Source organism: Phyllobates terribilis, unplaced genomic scaffold, assembly GCF_046119375.1.
Source record: "Phyllobates terribilis strain yellow unplaced genomic scaffold, ASM4611937v1 Scaffold_12__6_contigs__length_324123572, whole genome shotgun sequence".
In the NCBI taxonomy this organism is placed as follows: domain Eukaryota; kingdom Metazoa; phylum Chordata; class Amphibia; order Anura; family Dendrobatidae; genus Phyllobates; species Phyllobates terribilis.
The window spans coordinates 53,207,275-53,230,965 of NW_027362772.1; the positions used below are offsets into that span (position 1 = coordinate 53,207,275).

The 23,691-nt window shown below is 49.0% G+C and overlaps 1 protein-coding gene across 2 annotated transcripts in view; it reads left to right on the forward strand.

The window, feature by feature from the left end:
• The first annotated feature begins 1,850 nt into the window (after positions 1-1,850).
• The window catches only part of LOC141173052 (uncharacterized), a 51,637-nt gene continuing 29,796 nt past the window's right edge, over positions 1,851-23,691 (forward strand). For both annotated transcript variants that reach the window (XM_073657686.1, XM_073657687.1), the window contains exons 1-4: positions 1,851-1,962; positions 6,997-7,116; positions 8,036-8,185; positions 11,707-11,850. In XM_073657686.1, the coding sequence (XP_073513787.1) occupies positions 1,908-1,962; positions 6,997-7,116; positions 8,036-8,185; positions 11,707-11,850 (469 nt within the window). In that variant the 5' untranslated portion in view covers positions 1,851-1,907. The remainder of the gene's footprint in view (positions 1,963-6,996; positions 7,117-8,035; positions 8,186-11,706; positions 11,851-23,691) is intronic.

The window sequence follows — 23,691 nt, forward strand, 5'->3', positions numbered from 1 at the left end:
CTAGAAGCCCAAATATTTTTTCAGAGCTAGATGCAGAAAAAAATTATATTCAGTTTGCAACCTGATGGAGGTCAGTATAGATGGACTAATAGAATGATGCTATGCCCAAAAGATTTTACTTCACTAGGTGCAGTAAAAAAATTGGTATTCTATACACAGGTGGTATATCTTGCAACACAGATAGGCTACTCCACTGACTAACACACTCTGCAATATGCCAAAAAGGATTAGCTTTGCTAGATTCAGCCAAATGCTGTGAAAAAAACTTGCACAGCACTGGCACAGACCTGCCTGGCAAAAACTGATAGGAACTGATGTAACCTAGTCCTGAAAAGGACTCCAATTACAATTAGTCTTTACTCCCACAATCTATCTATTTAAGAGCACAGACCTGCCTGATAAAAGTCGTAGGAAATGCTGTAACCTAGTCCTTAAAAGGACTGCAATCACAACTATTCCCTACTCCCAAGCTATCTGTATATTTGTGCGAAAATTGGCTTGAAATTAACAAGGTATAGCGCACACAGCAACAGCGGTGCCGTCTAACACGCAGCTGCAGCAGTGAGAAAATGGTGGCGACGGGGAAAATGGCTTGGTCTTATAGGGCAAGGACATGTGACATACACTGCCAATCACACATGCCCTTGCTTGTGTGAAAAAAAGCACTTCGCTCCGTGTGTGCGCTGCTGATAGGCTGACAGATTGCACCTCCCCACTGCAAATGCGGGAAAGAGAAAAAAAAATGGAGATCTTCATTGTTCCTGCAGAGATCCATCCCCTGCCCCTCCCCCCGCCCCGCTGTACACTCAAACTGCGTATTAACATTAATTTTCATCATTACTGAGAAAAAATCCAGTTATGATTTTGGTGCACGAACAGTTATCGAACATAACCTCGAACAGCCGAATTTTTCTCAAATTGTTCGTGTTCGCCGACCGGCTCGAACACCGCCCAAAACAGCTCGAATTTGAGATTGGCGAACAGTTCGAGTACAACAACGTTCATCTCTAATCGTCAGTCAGACCTTTAAATAGTCAGTTTGGCCTGATTATTCAACGTGAATCCAGTAGAGATGAGTCAATTTGCCTCAAATTGTACAGGAAATTTAGATTGTCCTGAATCCAAATTTTTTTTTTGCAAGTTCATTTAAATGGCAGCCATGCACCATTTTCCTAAATTGTAGATGGCCAGGAAAAGTGTTAAAGAATCAATTGATACTCATTGTTTACCTGTCCCACCACTGTCGAACATTCAGCCTCTTCTTTCATCCGACACGTGTCCTCCATCTTTGGCCATCTTCACTGTCCACCAAGACTTCTGGCACCGTGTAGATTTTGATGGCACAAAGTCACAACATGTGTCACCCAAGTCCTTGTCAGTGGATCGGATGCCACATGTCCAATGTGCGCCTTGAGCAACGTCAGAGGCCTGCTCATCCTCAGAAGCCCCAACGAAGAATGAAGAAAGCTAAAGAGGATGTAGCACATAGAAGGAAAGAAGGGCTCCAACAAAGTGGAGGACCGGATGGCTGGCTGCAGTGGTGACAAAGCTAGAGAGACTATCATTGTTTTTTTGGCAACCTATGTTTATTATGCACTGGTGAAAGATTTTGCTGCAAATATCCTAGCCAATTTCGAAGGAACAGACAAATTTAAACCTGGGCAGATTTGCTTATCACTAATATGATATCCAGTCTATTTTGTGATCTGAGACAGTGAGAAAATAGGACTATACTGGAGCATGTGCCCCCGAGCCTCTACACACGCTCTGATCAGAAAACCATGTGTTGATTGACTCCTAACACGTGCCATCTGGTCTGTGCTCCCACTGGAATAGGAGTCGGTGTCTCCAGCAGTAAATATGAAGTAGACGACTCCGCTCAGTAAAGTCATTACCTCTGAGTCAATATGAGGACATTCATCTGCCTCCTGTACTTCATCTATAGCATGAAGGTGAAGATAGGTGAGTGAATCCGGGAGCGTAATTAGATCTAATGTATGTATGCACGTATATTATAGATAGATGATAGAAAGATAGATCTAGAGCTGACAATTGGATATTTTGCGTAATAATTTTTTTTTATTCTTACTTTTTTTTATGAGCGGAGTGTACAGAAGGTCTTGTGGGGTGTCCCTGGTATACAGCAGGTCATGTGGGGTGTTCCCGGTATACAGCAGGTCTTTAAAACCATGTGCACATGTTGAGTATTTGGTGAGTTTTTTACATCAGTATTTATAAGCCAAAACCAGGAGTGGAACAATCAGAGGAAAAGTATAATAGAAACACGTCACCACTTCAATATTTATCACCCACTCGTGTTTTGGCTTTACTGAGGTAAAAAACTCTAAACATGTGCACGTGGCCTTAGGGTGTTTCTGGTATTCAGCAGGTGTTGTGGAGTGTTCCTGGTATATGGCAAGACTTCTGGTGTGTTCCCGGTATACAGCAGGTCTTGAGGGCAGTTTTCAACATAAAGCAGGTCTTGTGGGGTGTTCCCAGTATGCGGTGTGTCTTGTGTGGTGTTCTAAGTATACGGTGTGTCTTGTGTGGTGTTCCCAGAATATGGTGTGTCTTGTGGGGTGTTCCCAGTATGTGGTGTGTCTTATGGGGTGTTTCCAGTATACGGCAGGACTTGTGGTGTGTTCTTTGTATTCCAGAAGCCTTGTGGGCAGTTTTTGATATAAAACAGGTCTTGTGGGGTGCTCCCGGCATACAATGAGTCTTGTGGGATGTTCCTCGTGACGCACCCCCTGGGCCGTGGGGTACCTGGTGTCGGGCCGGTGTATGCTGGGGAATGTCACAGTGGCGGTGACCCGGTCCGTGACCCAGGGCGGTCAATAAAAGGGGTTATGGATAGGGGATTTATAGTGTTTTTATAGAGTTTGTGACGACACCTGTGGAATGCGGCTAAAGGGAGCCGCCGCTGCGGAGCAGTCCTCTGAAGCTGATGTTACTGCAGCAGGGATGTTGTGGCTCTCCACAGGAAGAGCTAGCTCCAGGGCAGTGTGAATATTTCAGGTTGTGCTGGGCGTTGTAGTGCAGGGGTTGATGGCGCAGCAAGAAACACAGAGACAATGAAGTGCAATCCCAGGGTCTTTACTCACAGTTAATGCAGTCCAGATTACAAGCTCCAAAGTAATCTCCCTCGTCGTGCTGTGCTTACTCAGTGAGGGGTTCAGTCCACCCCCAGATAGCTCCCGAGTACTTAGCAGGACCCCCTTCTGTGTCCTCTCCCTGGCCTTTTCCCTGCACCTCACACCTAGTATCTCCAATCCGGTAGCCGTGGGCCTTGGCGGGCGACATCTGTTCCGTCCCCTGGGTCCTATATGGCTACCTTCTCGGTGAGACTGGCGTGGACTTGTGGCTACAGGACATAAAGTACTGCAGCCTCCGGTTTCTAGCTGAGACTTGCAATGTTCTACTAGTTGAGGTACCGGTTCCCCTTAGATGGCCCTCCACCACCGGGCAGATGCGGGCGTACGGGTGGCCTTCTGCACAGCCCGTACCCCTAGGGTCCTTTCTTCTGTTCCTGGAGCCTCTCTGCTCCCTCTCCTCTCTTCTCTCCTTCCTCTCAGACTTGGGCCTCACTGGCTAGGCCCGCCTCTGGAGCAGAGCTCCTGCCGAGCCTCTGCTCCTTTCACTTCTCCTTCTCTGACTGGCTTGTCTTTCTAAGATGGCTTCCCATTTTATATCTTCCTCTCATGTGCTCCCCTAAGATTCTTCCTCCACCCACACCCACTACATGGTTCCCCCCTCTCTGGGTTCCCCCGACTCCAGCCAGGAAAGGAGCTCAGCAAGTACGTGGGAGGCATCTTGCCCCTCCTGCTGGCTTGGAGTGCTGTGTTGGATGCAGGTGTTAGGATCCTGAGCTGTACTCCTTCCTTACCTGAGAGTGAGATGCCACATCTCTGGCTGAGATGCAACACCTCTGTGGCGACCGAACCCTCAGGGGCGCCACACTCGTATACAGCAAGTTTTTGTGGGATGTTCCTGGTATACAGCGGGCCTTGTAGGATGTTCTTGGTATATGGCGGGTCTTTTGAGGTATTCCCAGTATATACCAGATCCTGGGTGTTCCTGGTATACGACAGGTCTTGCTGGGTGTTCCGGGTATACAACGGGACTTGTACACTGTTTCCGGTATACAGCAGATCGTGTGGGGTGTTCCCAGTATATTACAGGTGTTGGTTGTTCCCGATATGTGGCAGGTCTTGTGGGTTTTCCCAGCATACGGCAGGTGTTGTTGAGTGTTCCCGGTATGAGGTGGGTCTTGTGGGGTGTTCCCGGTACACAGCAAGACTTTTTGGGTGTTCCCAGTATACAAGTCTTGTGAAGTGTTACTGGTTTACGACAGGCTTGGTGTGGTGATCGGGTTAAAAGACAACTTTTGAATGGTGTTCTTCGTATACGGTGAGTCTTCTGAGCTGTTTCCTGGTTACAGAAAGTCTTTTGGGCTGTTTCCATTATACGGCAGGTCTTACAGAGTGTTTCCAACAAATGACAGGTCTAACTATGGTATGCAGTAGGTCTTGAGGAGTTTGCCAGTATCCAGCTGGTTTTATAGATAAAAAGCTGGTGTTGTGGGACGTTCCCACTATATTACAGGTCTTCTAGAGTGTTCACTGTATATGTGGCACCCCAGGGGTCTGGTTGCCACAGTGGTAGAAATACCATGTCTGAGAGCGAGCATGGGTTTTCCTGGTCAGGAGCAATATTGCATGCCACACCTCCTGCCCCAGTCCAGGGAGGGGAGGAACCTGCCCTTTATAAACTGGATCTGGGGCGAGGTTAGAGAGTCCAGTCAGAGCAGAGGAGCAGCAAGGAGCTCTGTAAGAGCCAGGAGCTGAAGACCTGGGACTGGAGCAGAGCTCGTCCTGGCAAAAGACGCAGAGAACCGGACACTGGAGTCCGAGGCTGTGAGGATATCTACATCCAGCAGCAGGGGATTTCAGGTCCTCTGGCCATAGAAAGCCCGGAGGCTCAGTCACACGCAAGGGACCAGCACCGCCATCGAGGAGCGGAAAGAACCAAAGGCCCCAAGTCACCAGCCATACGCGTGAGCACCACACGGTACACTCAGGGACGTGGGTTACCACCCGACTACAGCAGGGTAGCCAGGAAGAGTGCAGTCAGACGGGAAGGCCTATATCTCCACCTGGCCAGGGGGACTCTTGTTCGCTCACAGACTGACCAGGCCTCTAATGTTAGCCAGTACTCCCTGCAGGGCCTTCTTCATTACCAACAGTAAAGTCCCTGAACTGCACTGCATGGACTCTGAGTCATTTCTGCTGCGCCCGTGCACCACAACCCTCACCATCTATAGACGCTGTCCTGAGGCTATACTCCTCCCGTGGGGAGTTATACTACCCTCTGCTGCGCACACAACATCGGCCTCAGCGGTCTGCCCTGCAGCGACGGTTCTCAGTGACTGCAATCCACGGGTGGCGTAGTCGAACATTTAAATATTACAAAACCAAAGAAACAGATCCGCCACTGGTTTCACCACCCTGAGCCACAGGACCGGGTCGCCGCCACGGTGACTACAACCCCCAGCATTTACAAGGCCCGGCTCCGGGTACCCCCACACTGCCCAGGGGGTGCGTCATATACAGGAGGTCGTTTTGAATGTTGCCAATACAGAGTGGACCTGGTGGTGTGTTTTCACTGTACGTCAGGTCTTGTGTGATGTTCTCGATATACAGCAAGTCTTCTGAGGTCTTCTTAGTATATTGTAGGTCATATGAGGTGTTCCAAGTATACAGCAGGTCTTATGGGATGTTCCCAGTATATGGCAGGTCTTGTGGTGTGTTCCTGGCATATGGTAGTTTATGTGGGGTGTTCCAAGTCTACCACAGGTCTTTTGGACCACTAAAGCTACAAACTCATTATGTTGGAATCTCATCAGGTTTCCTCAGCTTAAGACAACATCAAAATTTTTGTTCCTAGATATTTCCTAACTAGAGATACAAGCCCTATACAGAGTGGATCATGCAAAGTGTTTCTGGTATTCGCCAGGTCTTATGGGATGTTCTCGGTATATAGCTGGTCTTCTGCCATGTTTCCAGTATATGCCGAGTCCTGTCGCTTGTTACCAGTATACGGCAGGTTTTGTGGGGCATTCTTGGTGTAAAGCAGGTCTTTACTCAGTTTACAGTGGTTAATATCTTTCAAAATTGGTGCTAGGAAGGAGAACTGGTAACCCACCATCCAGGTTATGGGAAACCAAGGATCATTGATATGCGCTATGAGTGAAGACTAGCCCATTGCGTCAGAACCCAGAATAGAATGACTGTAGTACAAATTGCTGAAAAAGTCCCTGTTAGCTATGGTAGAAGGGTGTCAAAACGTGCAGCTACGAAAGAAACTGTTGAGAATTGTATAAATTGTACGTAAACTTTTCTGCAAAAACTTTAGTTTCATGGTGACCCGAAATGGTTGCTAGAATAAAGAGATCTGCACTCATCCACCATCTTTGTTTGCTTTACATTTTTCACATAGAAAACTTATTTTTGTAAAGAAAATTTATAACCTCATAACTATAATTAATCACTTTTACTGTCAATGAATTCCAAACTGTGTAAGAATCCAGAGCAGCATTCACAGTTCTGCCAGTAGCTACTGAAAAAAACCAATACGTCAAGATATGACCGGCCCAAAACAGAACGAGGGCACCTTCAAGTGGGCCCAAGCTCTTTCACGATAAAGGGCCTTAAAAAAATAGAGACTATTCATGAATTAGGTTTCAGCAATTCTTTCCATTGACAGGAAACAAGTAGGGGATAGTGTGAGAATTAAAGGGAAACTGTCAGTAAGTTTTTACATATGGGAGTAGGGTTGTGGCTCTATAGGAGCTTGGTCCTCAATAAAAATGTAGCTATGTGGTGTGCCAGTCATCAGAAATCTAATGTTGAAGTTGTATGCAAATAAGGCTGGAAGTGCACTGGGGGCGTGTCAATGTATGTGTGTGATATAACGTATCTCCTCCTGTGTTTTCAGTGTATGCTCTGTCCTGTGAAGTCTGCAATAATAGTCAGTTTCAGATTTGTCACTCAAAAGCCGTCCCATGTTCCAATGTCGATCACGTGTGTATTAACGTGTCCAAAAACGTGTCCTCAGGTATGACCGTCGCTATGCACAATAGTATTTCTCTTTGAATATAGATACATTTATCACCTTTTACTAGAGATGATCACTTTTTTTTTTTCATTTCGAATTCGCGGCTTTGTCAAATTTTTCCCAAAAATCTGTAATGTTTATTCAGTCTTTTAGAGCTTTCACTTCCTATCTATATTGATGACTTCCTCTCATTATCTAGAGTCACCAAAAAATAGCTGCCGCATTTCCTGCCTCGGCTTTTATAGTGGCTGTGACATTCCCTCCTTTTAAAATGCCGGTGGTCATGTTCTTTGGCAATTTGTGCAACTCTGATCGCAAATTGTTTGAATTCCCTGGGTCTAATAAATTTACTAAAGTTTGACATGAATTTGATTTACATTGATTCAGTTTGCTCATCACTACCTTCTACCTGTAATTGCATGATCTCTGGGGGTCCGATCACAGGAATCACTGATTCTGATAGCGGGTGGTCCCAGAGTCTTGTGTGTGAACAAAACAGTAGTGACCACTACTCTACTCACTTTATGGGATGTTCCATCGGAAATTAATGGAGCCGTGGTTGAAGGGGGTCCCAAAAATTGATGATAAATTAATTTAGTGTACATCCCCTTTAATTTTGCCCGACATTATAGTTTTTTCAGCGTATACATATATTTGTTTTTTGTTTTTTGTTTTTTTTCGCTAAAATGATGGTCAGGGACAAGTTTTGGCTACATAAAGCTACCATTAGGGGGGTGGCAATAATAAACTACTAGAATTGAACTCGGCCACATCTTTTAGCTCCCCCTATTGGTGGTTGCAGGTAAAATACATAACTGCATCAGAACAAGCAGGGGAAGTAATTGAGGTTTTAGACCTTTGCTACCACAGCTCCCATAGCTTTTCATCATGTGTATAACATTTTTTTTTTTTTATTCAGAAATTGTTCCCCTTCAAAGCATGCTCAGGAGGCAGTGTGGTAAACCAAGTCAGTGTGATTTGCAAGGCACGGTAACAAGTGTGCACCTCAAATTCACTTTTGCTACCGCCTGCTGCAATACAAGTTCATGTACTCCACCTCTACCAACATGTAAGTCCGTTATAACTTAAAGAAGCACTAACCCAAAAATGAATTATAATAGTACTCACAGCTTGTTAGTCTGTATAATATTCTGCTTGATTGTGTCCAAATTTTGCAGAGGACAAAGGGGTTCATCTCCTGCTGATCAGTTCCATGTTCAGTTACTTGCCAACTGAAGACTCAGCAAAGTTTTTTGAGCAGACAGGGAAAAGGGGAGAGGCTTCTGCTGCAGGCAGTTGTCTTACAGCAGTACACACGTGAGTGAGGAAGAGGAGAGGAGGGGCTTCTGCTGTATGCAGTTGTCTTACAGCAGTACACAGGTCAGTGAGGAAGGGAGAGGCTTCTGCTGCAGGTAGTTGTCTTACAGCAGTACACACATCAGTAAGGAAGAGAAGGGGCTTCTGCAGCAGATAGTTGTCTTACAGCAGTACACACATCAGTGAGGAAGAGAAGAGGAGAGGCTTCTGCTGCAGGCAGTTGTCTTACAGCAGAACACATGTCAGTGAGGAAGAGGAGGGGAGTGGCATCTGCAGCAGGCAGTTGTCTTACAGCAGTGCACACGTCAGTAAGGAAGAGGAGGGGGAGAGACTTCTGCTACAGGCAGTTGTCTTACAGCAGTACACACGTCACTAAGGAAGAGGAGGGCGAGAAGCTTCTGCTGCAGGCAGTTGTCTTACTGCAGTACACACATCAGGGAGGAAGAGGAGGGGGAGAAGCTTCTGCTGCAGGCAGTTGTCTTACAGCAGTACACACGTCACTAAGGAAGAGGAGGGCGAGATGGTTCTGCTGCAGGCAGTTGTCTTACTGCAGTACACACATCAGGGAGGAAGAGGAGGGGGAGAAGCTTCTGCTGCAGGCAATTGTCTTGCAGTAGTATACATGTCAGTGAGAAAGAGGAGGGGGAGAGGTTTCTGCTGCATGAAGTTGTCTTACAGCAGTACACATGTAAGTGAGTAAGAGGAGGGGAGAGGCTTCTGCTGCAGGTAGTTCTTTTACAGCAGTACACACATAAGTTAGGAAGAGGAGAGGCTTCTGTTGCAGGCAGTTGTCTTGCAGCAATACACACATCAGTAAGGAAGAGGAGGGGGAGAGGCTTCTGCTACAGGCAGTTGTCTTACAGCAGTACACAAGTCACTAAGGAATAGGAGGGGGAGAGGCTTCTGCTGCAGACAGTTGTCTTACAGCAGTACACACATCAGTGAGGAAGAGGAGGGGAGTGGCTTCTGCAGCAGGCAGTTGTCTTACAGCAGTACACACATCAGTGAGGAAGAGGAGGAGGGGGACATGGATGAAGGTTAAGGGAGGAAATGATGGGATATTTTAGATTTAATAATAGAAAACATGGGTATAAAAACCTTTGCAAAACAATGACAACATGAAAAAAAAGCAAAAATATATATTTTTTTCAAATAAAAATCACATATTGCTTTATGTTTACAGCTATAAGTCTCCATGGGCACAGAATACATACAAACCCCGTGTGTAGTCGGATTTGATAGTCATGGTTTACTATTTGCAATCAGACCATTTTTCTATTGCTTGCCTGGAGTATCCAACAGTTCCAATTTTCAGATATCATCATGGCAAATTCATGGGTGTCTCAAGCTAAAAAAGGGCATCATTTTTTTAAAAACTTTTCCAAAAAAAAGGAGTTCTTGCTCTGTTTGCGTCAAGAGGGCAAGACTAGGACGCGGCTTAAAAAAATGCCTCTTTTCTGCCAACAGCAATGTTGGCAAGTGGGAAAAAATGATGGTCGGATCAGACTACGCAGATGCCTATTTGTAGTCTGTAACTATGGAGATACATAGGTCTGCATAGGAGCTGCAAACACAAAACATCACATTACATTTAAATATACAGTACAGACTAAAAGTTTGGACACACCTCATTTAAAGATTTTTCTGTATTTTCATGACTATGAAAATTGTACTTTCACACTGAAGGCATCAAAACTATGAATTAACACATGTGGAATTATATACTTAACAAAAAAGTGTGAAACAACTGAAAATATGTCTTATATTCTAGGTTCTTCAAAGTAGCCACCTTTTGCTTTGATGACTGCTTTGCACACTCTTGGCATTCTCTTGATGAGTTTCAAGAGGTAGTCACCGGAAATGGTCTTCCAACAATCTTGAAGGAGTTCCAAGAGATGCTTAGCACTTGTTGGCCCTTTAGCCTTCACTCTGCGGTCCAGCTCACCCCAAACCATCTCGATTGGGTTCAGGTCTGGTGACTGTGGAGGCCAGGTCATCTGGCGTAGCACCCCATCACTCTCTTTCTTGGTCAAATAGCCCTTACACAGCCTGGAGGTGTGTTTGGGGTCATTGTCCTGATGAAAAATAAATGATGGTCCAACTAAACGCAAACCGGATGGAATAGCATGCCGCTGCAAGGTGCTGTGGTAGCCATGCTGGTTCAGTATGCCTTCAATTTTGAATAAATTCCCAACACCAGCAAAGCACCCCCACACCATCACACCTCCTCCTCCATGCTTCACGGTGGGAACCAGGCATGTAGAGTCCATCCGTTCACCTTTTCTGCGTCGCACAAAGACACGGTGGTTGGAACCAAAGATCTCAAATTTGGACTCATCAGACCAAAGCACAGATTTCCACTGGTCTAATGTCTATTCCTTGTGTTCTTTAGCCCAAACAAGTCTCTTCTGCTTGTTGCCTGTCCTTAGCAGTGGTTTCCTAGCAGCTATTTTACCATGAAGGCCTGCTGCACAAAGTCTCCTCTTAACAGTTGTTGAAGAGATGTGTCTGCTGCTAGAACTCTGTGTGGCATTGACCTGGTCTCTAATCTGACCTGCTGTTAACCTGCGATTTCTGAGGCTGGTGACTCGGATAAACTTATCCTCAGAAGCAGAGGTGACTCTTGGTCTTCCTTTCCTGGGGCGGTCCTCATGTGAGCCAGTTTCTTTGTAGCGATTGATGGTTTTTGCAACTGCACTTGGGGATACTTTCAAAGTTTGCCCAATTTTTTGGACTGACTGACCTTCATTTCTTAAAGTAATGATGGCCACTCATTTTTCTTTACTTAGCTGCTTTTTTCTTGCCATAATACAAATTCTAACAGTCTATTTAGTAGGACTATCAGCTGTGTATCCACCAGACTTCTGCACAACACAACTGATGGTCCCAACCCTATTTATAAGGCAAGAAATCCCACTTATTAAACCTGACAGGGCACACCTGTAAAGTGAAAACCATTTCGAGTGACTACCTCTTGAAGCTCATCAAGAAAATGCCAAAAGTGTGCAAAGCAGTCATCAAAGCAAAAGGTGGCTACTTTGAAGAACCTAGAACATAAGACATATTTTCAGTTGTTTCACACTTTTTTGTTAAGTATATAATTCCACTTGTGTTATTTCATAGTTTTGATGCCTTCAGTGTGAATGTACAATTTTCATAGACATGAAAATACAGAAAAATCTTTAAATGAGAAGGTGTGTCCAAACTTTTGGTCTGTACTGTATATAATATTGGTGCATTCGAAAAAATAGAAAATGTATCATTCTCTTTCAGATTCTCCATTTTCAGAAAAGAAAAGTGGACTCCTGTGCCCCACCGCCTACAATACTGAAGGGATGGATAACTCGGATGAATATATCATGGAATGCCGGGAAAATGAAACTCAGTGCTTTATGTACAATGAAGTCATCAGAACGAGTAAATGGGAAAATTAAAGGGATGGTAGGGAAGGGTTAAAAGCGGCGCAAATCAAAACTGAGGAGGGCGATTAAAGTCGTGGATTACGGTACCATTTTAGCAATTTTTCCAAAGTATTTTGTCATTCTGGAGCATCTTTTTGCTTTTTAATGACTATGTTGTGCCGTTCCTCTACTTCTCCTGTAAATGTATAAATATATTGACAACTGGGTGTAATCATTCTGCTTGTCCAATAGACATATCCATATTCGTTGTGACATCATCAGTATTGATTGGACAGTATGAACACACCCCCAAATGATAACATGTAATTTTCAGAGTAATAGAGGAACGTTGTAACAGATAACTAAGAAACCATGCTCTAGAATTCTTAGATTAAGGGAAAGAAAAGAATTTACTGAAATAGACTCTAACCCTAACACTAAAATGGACATCTCTAGCCCTAACCCTAGGAACCTTTGCAAAATTACAATAAGGACCCATTACTTTTGAAGGTACAGTTTTCCTAGTACACATCCTTAGCTCACAGCTAACTATAATGTACTAACAGCTAACTATATTCTTTAACCCTTCTTTAACCCAACCCCTCCTAGTCCTTGGCCCACACCAAGGAATCATGAGTCCTAAAGCATCTTATTTTTAAATGGTTTGTCCACTTTGATAATAATATTTTTTATTTTTATAGCGCCAACATATTCCACAGCACTTTACAATTTTAGGGGGGGGCTTGTACAGACAATACAGACGTTACAGAATAAGTATAACTCAGATATTAATAGGAGTGAGGGCCCTGCTCACAAGCTTACAGTCTATAAGGAAATAGGGGGGGACACAAAAGGTAAAATGTACATATATTGTACAATACAGCCTTAATATATTAAATAGGGTATGTACATAGCACTACATGAACTGGTCGCCAGCCAGTATGTGTACAGTACAGACAGAGGCTATTCCGTGCATGGATGGTATGAACATGATTTTGAAGAAAATTTTAATTTGGGCCAAATTGGGACAGATAGTGTGTTGAGGCGATAGGTCAGTCTAAAGAAATGGGTTTTTAGGGCACGCTTATGTGGCGCCCCTGAAGGTTCGACCGGCACAGGGATGCTGCACTTCTCTAATGGAGTGTGGTGTTCCTCCTCTGAGGTAAGGCCGGTGTGATGGTTGTGACCCAGCCTTGCATCCAACACCACACTTCTCCACCAGAGGGAGCTAGTATGCGCTAGGTGCTGCTCCCCTGGTTACAGGGAGACTGGGGAACACAAAGTGGTAGGAACCAGTTAGTGGGTGAGGGTGGAGGACTTACTAGTTAGATACACTTCAAATTTCATATTTAATAGAATGTCATCTTTGATCTTGGTCTTTCGGTCTGTCCTTTGTCTAGCCTTTGCTAGTCTGTCGGCTGTCTCTGTGCTGTCAAAATACTGTGTGTTAATGTGACTTCCCTCCGGGAGCGCAGATCCTGTGTGGGCCTGCACCGGCAAGGGACACAGCTCTCGTACCCTGGCCTTGGGACGAGAGGTAGGTTGTAGACAAGGAATGTCTCAACCCGGCCAAGGACCAGGATCAAGAAGGCCCGGGAGCTTTAGAGTGTGGCTCCCTAGCAAATGGGTCCCGGGGAGGATGCAGACGGAGTGGAGCTAGCCACCTGTCCTCGCCTACCTGATCTATTCAGAGGGATTCCGGCTGTAAGAGGGGTACCGGCCCCCGACACACGACCTTGTACTCTACGTCCTGGACGGGAAAGCCCGGTTAGGCCCTGAGGATCCCACCGGGCATCGGATGGAGAGGAATTGCCACCCGTACCCTAGTCCTGAGAGGAGCTCAGAGGGAGATCCGGCCTATCCACACACGCACAGACGGGAAAGGGTGAAGTCTGTAGTGCAGGAACACTCTGGTGTAGGGTCGCTACCGAACACTGGCCACAGGACTCCGCGAGGAGCAGGGAGTCACCTTCCCGCTGTCATCTCTAAGTGAGTAAAGCCTTGGAAGTTCACCCCTATGGCCTCCGGACTGTTCATTATGCGCCATACCACGCGACACGGTGCCCGTACTCCCCACACTACTACAACCCCCCTTCATCCTGTTTGCCTGCCCTGAGGCCTTGCTCCGCCTGTGGGGAGCAGTGAGAACTTTGGCCGCCACGACACCGGGCCTCAGCGGACTGCAGCGGCGCTGGTGACCCTTCACCAGGCACCACAGGTGCCGTAGTCGTTTATCAGCCACTCAACCCGGACAAGCCCACACCATCTCTTTCTAATGTGACGGCCCTGAGCACGGGTCGGGCCCGGGCCACGGCTATATCCCATCTCTTCAACACAGGGCCCGACACAGAGTCCCCCAACACCCAGGGTAAAACACGGGCTTTTCGAGTAGAGGCGTCACACTTAAAACTGTAGGTATTGGGAATTAATCGGATTGTCCTGGCTAGTGCATTCCAAAGAATTGGCACAGCACATGAGAAATATTGGAGACGGGAGTGGGAGGTTCGGATTATGGAGGATTTTAGTTTTAAATCATTAGCAGAACGGAGGGCACGTGTAGGGTGGTAGACTGAGACAAGGGAGGAAATGTAGAGTGGTGCTGAATCATGGAGAGCTTTGTGAGTAAGAGTGCTAAGTTTATATTGAACTCTGTATTGGATGAGTAACCAGTGCAACGACTGGCACAGGGAAGAGATATCGGTGTAGCGGCTGGCGAGGAATATGATCCTGGCTGCTGCTTTCAGGATGGATTGGAGAGGGGAAAGTTTAGAAAGAGGGAGACCGATTAGTAATGAGTTGCAATAGTCCAGATGAGAATGAATAAGAGCTACAGTAAGAGTTTTTGCAGAGTCAAAGGTAAGAAAAGTTCTGATTCTAGAGATGTTTTTGGGGTGTAGATGACACGAGCGAGCGAGTGATTTGATGTGAGGAGTGAAGGAAAGATCTGAATCAAGTATGACCCCAAGACAGCGGGCGTGTTAATAGTGGAGCAACAAACAAAGATGGCAATATCGGGCATAGGTCGGTGTTATGATCTGCAACAAGTACTAAGGAAAGAACGGGGAAAGCTATCCTTACAGTAAGACTAAGCTGAATCCCTACGATGTGTAACGGGTCTGGGAGGCGGAACCTCTGAGCTACTATACAAGGGGGCGGTCCTTGTAAGGGAGCGGGTGGCGACCGGGGAAGACGGGCAGGAAGTCACAGCAGGTGACCGGGACAGTCTCTGAGTGAACGGGCTGGAGGTCACGGCAAGTGACCGGGGCAGTCTCTGGATGAACGGGCAGATGGTCACGGCAAGCGACCGGGGCAGTCTCTGAATGAACGGGCAGATGGTCACGGCAAGTGACCGGGGCAGTCTCTGAATGAACGGGCAGATGGTCACGGCAAGTGACCGGGGCAGTCTCTGGATGAACGGGCAGATGGTCACGGCAAGTGACCGGGGCAGTCTCTGGGTAAAGGGTTGGTACGACCTGTGGCGGCTGATGATAGACGTGAGCTCCCAGGTGAGCAGGCAAGCTGGTCCATAGACAGACTGACAGGAGTTGGAAGGCAGACCGTCGGACCTCAGGCAAGCAGGCAGGTGGCTGAAGTGCGCTCCCAGGTGAGCGGACAGGCTGGTCCTTAGACAGACTGACAGGAGTAGTAAGGCAGACCGTCGGACCTCAGACTAGCAGGCAGGTAGCAGATAATCAGGCAGGAATAAGACAGCAAGCTGGCAGGAATCTGGCAGGTATCTGGCAGGTAACTGGCAACGGGACCTGAGGGCTGAAGCAGAGTAGTGAACAGTGCAACAGCATTGCTCGGGCACCTCCATTTTGGAGGAGGTGCCTTATATATGGTGAAGTCCTCCGGCCATTGGCCGGGGACTCCTTAGGACGGCGCGCGCGGCCCCTTTAAGAGGGAGGGAGAGCGCGCGCGCGCGCCCTAAGCACAGTGGCCGGGAAGGAGCGCGCGCTGCCAGCAGAGCGGGAGGAGGACGCCGGGCACGGAGCAGAGAGGTGAGGGGAACAGCGTCCCTGCCTAGCAGAGGGCAGGGACGCCGGCGCTACAGTACCCCCCCCCCTTTAGGCCCCCCCTTTTTTAGGCCAGACAGAAATTTAGCTAGGATAAGAGGGGCATGGATGTTCTCCCGGGGCTCCCACGTTCTCTCCTCAGGACCAAACCCCTTCCAATCTACTAGAAAAAAGGTCTTTCCTCTTACCCTTTTGGTGGCAAGAATGTTCTCTACCTCAAACTCGTCCTCAGCAGAAACCGGAGCAGGAGGCGTACCTGTAGACTTGGAGAAAGAGTTAAGTACCACAGGTTTGAGGAGAGATACATGGAAGGAGTTAGGGATCCGTAAGTTGGCCGGGAGTTTCAATTTATAGGCCACCGAGTTGATCTGACTGATGACCTCCAGAGGGCCGATGAACCGAGGCCCTAACTTGTAAGAAGGTATCTTGAGTCGGACATATTTAGATGAGAGCCAGACTTTTTCTCCAGGACGAAATTGTGGAGGATCCAGGCGTTTTTTGTCAGCGTGTCTTTTCATCCGTTCGGACGACTGAAGGAGTGCGGATCGGGTACTCTCCCAAATGGAGGAAAATTTGCTAACGAGAGATTCCGCAGCCGGGTTGTCCACAGAGGTGGAGACAGGAAAAGGAATCCGAGGATGCTGACCGAAGACTACAAAAAACGGGGATTTGGAGGAGGATTCGCTCTCGTGATTGTTATAAGAGAACTTGGCCCATGGTAGGAGATCCACCCAGTCTGAATGATGGGCATTAACGAAGTGCCGGAGGTAACTGGTCAGGTTCTGATTGATCCGCTCCACTTGACCATTGGACTGTGGGTGGTAAGCGGAAGAGAAGTCCAGGGTGACGTCTAGCAGTTTACAAGTGGCTCTCCAGAAACGTGAGGTGAACTGTACCCCACGATCCGACACGATGTGGAGGGGCAGGCCATGAAGACGGAAGATGCGGCGGATAAAGTCTTTAGCCAGCTCGGGTGCAGACGGGAGGGCTGGCAGGGGAATAAAGTGAGCCATCTTGGAAAAGCGATCAGCGACCACCCAAATGACCGTACAACCGGCGGAGACGGGGAGATCAGTTATGAAGTCCATAGCAATATGCTGCCAGGGGGCAGCAGGCACAGGAAGCGGAAGGAGGCGACCGGCTGGCAGGTGTCTCGGGACTTTGTTGCGGGCGCAGGACACACAGGCAGAAACAAAGTCTATTACGTCCTTGTGCAGGGTAGGCCACCAGTAGTGCCGGGCAATAAGCTGGAGGGTCTTTTTCTGACCGGCGTGGCCAGCCAGTTTAGACGAATGGCCCCAGTGTAGGATCTTCTTCCGATCAGGTACTGAAACAAACGTCTTACCGGGAGGGAGACGATTTAGACTCACGGGAGCCACCTGCATTACTCTGGCGGGATCGATGATATGTTTAGGTTCTTCCTCGAGATCGGACACCAGAAAGGATCGGGACAAGGTGTCTGCTTTGACGTTTTTGTCAGCCGGGCGAAAATGAAGAACAAAATCAAAGCGAGCAAAAAACAAGGACCACCGGGCTTGGCGCGGGTTAAGTCTCTGGGCATGCTGGAGGTAAGCCAAGTTCTTGTGGTCAGTGTAAATTATTACCGGGTGAAGAGCCCCCTCGAGTAGGTAACGCCACTCCTCCAACGCCAGCTTGATGGCCAATAACTCTCGGTCTCCTATGGAATAGTTGCGCTCAGAAGAGGAGAAGAGTTTGGAGAAGAAGCCACAAGTTACCATTCTCCCGGAAGATGATTTTTGAGTAAGTACCGCTCCGGCTCCAGAGGAGGAGGCGTCAACTTCCAGGAAGAACTGCTTGTTGCCGTCCGGGCGATGCAGCACCGGGGCGGAAGAGAAGGCCTGTTTTAGGGAAAGAAAGGCCTCCTCTGCTTCAGGCGGCCACTCTTTGGGATTAGTACCCTTACGGGTGAGCGCGGAAATTGGGGCAGTCCGGGAAGAGAAGTGTGGTATGAAGAGGCGGTAGTAGTTAGCGAAGCCCAGGAATCGCTGAATGGCCTTCAACCCCTCCGGTCGAGGCCATTTCTCGATGGCAGACAGTTTCTCTGGATCCATTCGTAGGCCGGTCTGAGAAATAATGTAGCCCAAAAACGGAAGCGAGGTCTGCTCAAAGAGGCACTTCTCGTATTTAGCGAAGAGGTGATTCTGCCTGAGCCTGAGCAGGACCTGACGAACGTCCCTCCGGTGAGTCTGGAGATCCGGAGAGAAGACCAAGATGTCGTCCAGGTACACCACTACGCAGGAGTAGAGAAGGTCCCGGAAGATGTCATTGACCAACTCTTGAAAGACGGCAGGAGCGTTACAGAGACCAAAGGGCATTACCAGATATTCATAGTGGCCGTCCCGGGTGTTGAATGCCGTCTTCCATTCATCCCCCTGACGGATACGAACCAGGTTGTACGCCCCACGGAGGTCCAGTTTGGTGAAGATTCTAGCCCCCCTCAGACGATCAAATAACTCCGGAATGAGCGGAAGGGGGTACTTATGTTGCACCCCAGGGGTCTGGTTTCCACAGTAACAGCAATGTTATGTCTGAGAGCAGGTGGGAGGTCTCTTGGTCAGGAATCCTATGTATGCCACACCTCCTGCCCAGTCCTGGGAGGGGAAGGACTTCCCCTATATAAACCTAGGGCTGAGGCAGGGTTAGTGAGTAGAGAAGAAGTAGAGACAGAGAAGAGAAGCAGATATAGGAAAAGAACATCAGGAGCTCTGTGGGAGCAGTGCTATAAGGAGTCAGGGGCTGGCAGCTGCAGAGCTCGCCCTGACTGAGAAGCTATCACCGGACCCGGAGTCCGAGGCTGTGGGGACTAATCTTTACCCAGCAGCAGAAACCGCCCGGCAGGGGATTTCAGGTCCTCTGGCCAAGAAACCCGAAGGCACGGTCACACGCGTGGGACCAGCACCGCCGTCGTGGAGCGGAAGCCACTAGAAGGCCCCGAGTCACCGGCCATACGGGTGAGCACCACACGGTACACTCAGGGACGTGGGCTACTTATACCCGCCTCTAGCAAGGTAGCCAGAAGAGTACAGTCAGTTTGGGAGGCCTACAACTCCGCCTGGCCAGGGGAGATCCCATCTGCTCAAGGACTGACCAGGCCCCGATCGCTAGCCAGTACTCCGGGAGGGTCTATCTTTATCACCAGTAAAGACCCTGAATTACACCGCATCGTCTCTGAGTGATTCCTGCTACCCCATCATCCACGTCGGCTGCCCTGAGGCCATACCCCTCCCGTTGGGGGTGATACTATCACGCTGCACAATCCTACCACCGGCCTCAGCGGTCTGCCCTGCAGCGGCAGCTCCTTCGCTGCATTCAACGGGTGGCGTAGTCATCCAACATCTATCGCTAATACAGCGCCACTTAGTCTGACTCCCTGGGCACGGACCGGGTCACCGCCACGAGACTTCAACCCTCAACAGATCCGGCTCCGGGTAAGCTCCCGCGTGCGCAACGCTGCGCGACACAGGCCCAGGGGTGCGTCACTTATTCTTCACCGTGATCTGGTTAAGGCCTCTATAGTCTATACAGGGACGGAGAGAGCCGTCCTTCTTTTTGACGAAAAAGAAGCCTGCTCCCGCCGGGGAGGTAGATTTCCGGATGAATCCCCTGGCCAGATTCTCCTCAATATATTCGGACATCGACCGAGTCTCAGCAGCGGATAATGGATAAATACGCCCACGGGGAGGAATAGTACCAGGTAACAGGTCGATAGGGCAGTCGTATGGTCTATGAGGGGGTAGTGTCTCTGCTTCCTTTTTATTAAAGACATCAGCATAAGACCAATAAGGAATCGGAAGTCCAGGTAGATTAGCTGGGGTAGGAGAAGGACGGACGGGATGGACGGGAACCAGACAGGTCTTATGGCAGTCCTGTCCCAAGCGAAGGACTTCTCCGGTCTGCCAGTCAAGCACGGGTGCATGTCTCTGGAGCCAAGGTAGGCCTAGCAAGAGGGTGTGGGAGAGTCCAGGCAGAACATGAAAGGAGATACTCTCAGAATGCAGCATTCCCACCTGCAGAGTAATGGATTCGGTGATGAGTTGGATGGGGTGTGGTAAGAGACCCCCATCCACGGCAGCAACAGACAAGGGTACAGCCAGAGGTTTGGTGGGGATGCGGTATTTCTCTACCAGGGACTGTGAAATAAGATTCCCGGCTGCTCCAGAGTCAAGTTGGGCTAGTTCGAAATAACGGTTCTCCCCGCAGACGATTGAGACTGACAACAGCAGAGATGGAGAGGATTTATTCTTGTCTAGGTCGACCTCTCTGAGCGAACCTAGACACAGGCGTTTCCCGACCTCTCCGGGCAGGTACGGATCCGGTGCTCCTTACTGCCACAGTAGAAGCAGCTCCCCTCGGCACGGCGTAAGTCCTGACGGGTTTTGACCATCTTGGTCTGGTCGACCTGCATAGGCTCAGGAGAGTGTACCTGGGTAGAGACGGAGGGAGTGACGGGTTTCTGAAAAGTAGGAGCTAGACGTGGTAACCTCCTCTCACAGGTGACCTCTTTGGCACGCTCCTGGAACCGTAGGTCAATCCGGGTGGCAAGAGTTATTAGGTCATCGAGAGTGGTACGGATGTCCCGACCGGCAAGTTCATCTTTAATACGGCCGGACAGACCCTCCCAGAAGACGGATACCAGAGCGTCGTTATCCCAGGCCAGCTCCGAGGCAAGGGTACGGAACCGTATGGCATATTGGCCCACAGTGAGACTTCCCTGACGGAGGCGTAGCAGTGATGATGCGGATGAGGTCTTCCGTCCGGGTTCGTCGAAGACTTTCCGGAAAGCCGTGAGAAAAGCAGGCAAGTTGGACACCAGGGGGTCTCCTCTCTCCCATAGAGGATTTAGCCAGGCCAGGGCCTCCCCGGTGAGATGGGACATGATGAATGCAATTTTGGCTCGGTCAGAGTTAAACTGGTGGGACAATAGTTCAAAGTGCAGGGTGCACTGATTTATGAAGCCCCGAGCCTGGGCGGAGTCGCCTCCGAAGCGAGGAGGTGCAGAAAGTCGGGGTCCGGGGTAGGATACCATGGTATTAGTGGGCAGCGCAGCTGCCGGATTGCGAGACATGGCACTGGCGGAGGTTGCTGGTGGAGCAGTCAGAGTGTCCAGGCGAGTATTGACATTCCGCAGGTGACCCAGGATGGACTCCTGTTGGGACCTTTGACGGGACAGTTCATGACACAGGTCCGAGAGCGAGGGAGCTTGGGTGCCACCGGGTTCCATGGCCCGAGCAAACTGTAACGGGTCTGGGAGGCGGAACCTCTGAGCTACTATACAAGGGGGCGGTCCTTGTAAGGGAACGGGTGGCGACCGGGGAAGACGGGCAGGAAGTCACAGCAGGTGACCGGGACAGTCTCTGAGTGAACGGGCTGGAGGTCACGGCAAGTGACCGGGGCAGTCTCTGGATGAACGGGCAGATGGTCACGGCAAGTGACCGGGGCAGTCTCTGAATGAACGGGCAGATGGTCACGGCAAGTGACCGGGGCAGTCTCTGAATGAACGGGCAGATGGTCACGGCAAGTGACCGGGGCAGTCTCTGGATGAACGGGCAGATGGTCACGGCAAGTGACCGGGGCAGTCTCTGGGTAAAGGGTTGGTACGACCTGTGGCGGCTGATGATAGACGTGAGCTCCCAGGTGAGCAGGCAAGCTGGTCCATAGACAGACTGACAGGAGTTGGAAGGCAGACCGTCGGACCTCAGGCAAGCAGGCAGGTGGCTGAAGTGCGCTCCCAGGTGAGCGGACAGGCTGGTCCTTAGACAGACTGACAGGAGTAGTAAGGCAGACCGTCGGACCTCAGACTAGCAGGCAGGTAGCAGATAATCAGGCAGGAATAAGACAGCAAGCTGGCAGGAATCTGGCAGGTATCTGGCAGGTAACTGGCAACGGGACCTGAGGGCTGAAGCAGAGTAGTGAACAGTGCAACAACATTGCTCGGGCACCTCCATTTTGGAGGAGGTGCCTTATATATGGTGAAGTCCTCCGGCCATTGGCCGGGGACTCCTTAGGACGGCGCGCGCGGCCCCTTTAAGAGGGAGGGAGAGCGCGCGCCCTAAGCACAGTGGCCGGGAAGGAGCGCGCGCTGCCAGCAGAGCGGGAGGAGGACGCCGGGCACGGAGCAGAGAGGTGAGGGGAACAGCGTCCCTGCCTAGCAGAGGGCAGGGACGCCGGCGCTACACGATGTAGCGGGCTGCCTGTTCCTTGCGAACAGACCCGCCTTAGTCCTTGGCTAGTCTGAACGAAAACCTATAGCATAAAGGGAGGGGTCCCTAAAAGAACTAAGGACTGGAACAAAAATGGGACCCCTCCTAAACAGAGAAGTTGTTGCAGAACACAAAAAGATAAACTGACAAAAAGGTACTAGAGGTCCCAGAAGGACCAAGCGAACAGACAGAGAAAGGCACTGAAGCACCTGGCTACCAAAACAGTCAAACAACACTGAAGTCCAGCACAGCCAAAAGGGCGGAGCTTGAATATAAAGGCAGATGGTCACATGACCACAGAACACAAGATGGAAAAACCAAACAGGAGGGTTCTAACAGTACCCCCTCTTTTATGAGGGTCCTCCGGATCCTCCAGGCCCAGGCCTATCCGGAAACCTCTTGTGGAAAGCTCTAACAAGCCTAGGAGCAGAGACATTATCCGTCCTTACCCAGGAGTTATCTTCAGGACCGAAACCCTTCCAGGAGACGAGATACTGTAATCTCCCTCTATGCCATCTAGAATTCAAGATACGAGATCTTTCATATTCGCCGTCTTCCACCACAGGAGGAACTGTGACAGTGGCATCCCTATCAGATACATCAGCTTTTTTCAACAAGGAAACATGAAACACAGGATTAATCTTCCAGGAAGTAGGGACATCCAACCTAACCACAGATGGGTTAATAACCTGAAGCACTTTAAATGGACCCACAAACTTAGGACCCAGTTTTGTAGAGGGAATCCTCAACCGCAAGTTCCTTGAGGACAACCAAACCATGTAACCCACAGTAAACAAAACCTCCTTACGTTTCCTGTCAAAATACTTTTTGGACTTCTTGTTAGCCTCTTGAAGATTGCAACGTACATTAGTCCAAACTCTCTCCAAATCACCGGAAAAATTCTCCTCCTCCGGCACCGCCGACCCCAATTTGGAGAACGAACCAAAAGATGGATGTCTCCCAGTACAACAAAAAAAGGAGAACACCCAGCTGAAGAGGATGTATGATTGTTTAGAGCAAATTCTGCGAGAGGCAGAAACTCAGACCACACCTCTTGATTGTCCGCCACAAAACATCTCAAAAACTGTTCTACATCTTGGTTCTTTCTTTCAATCTGTCCATTAGACTCAGGATGATACCCAGACGAACATGACAAATGGACTCCCAACCTGTCATAAAAAGCACGCCAAAAGCGAGCCATAAACTGAGGTCCTCTATCAGAAACAATATCCGTGGGAACGCCATGGAGCTTGACAATCTCCTTAACAAACGCCTTAGCGAGAGTCTTTGCGCCGGGCAACTTAATGAATGGAACCAAATGACACATCTTACTAAAACGGTCCACGACCACTCAGATGACAGTAAAACCCTCGGACACAGGCAGATCAGTAATAAAATCCATTGTGAGTTGCGTCCAAGGCGCACTAGGAACCTCCAGAGGGCAAAGCAACCCCGCAGCAGGAGTATGTGAAGCCTTTGACCTAGCACACACAGTACATTGACGCACCCACTTGATGACTTCCTTCTGCCATCCAGGCCACCAAAAACTGCGACTGATAAGTCTCTTAGTCTCAGCAATTCCTGGATGACCTGCCAACCGAGACTCATGACACTCCACAA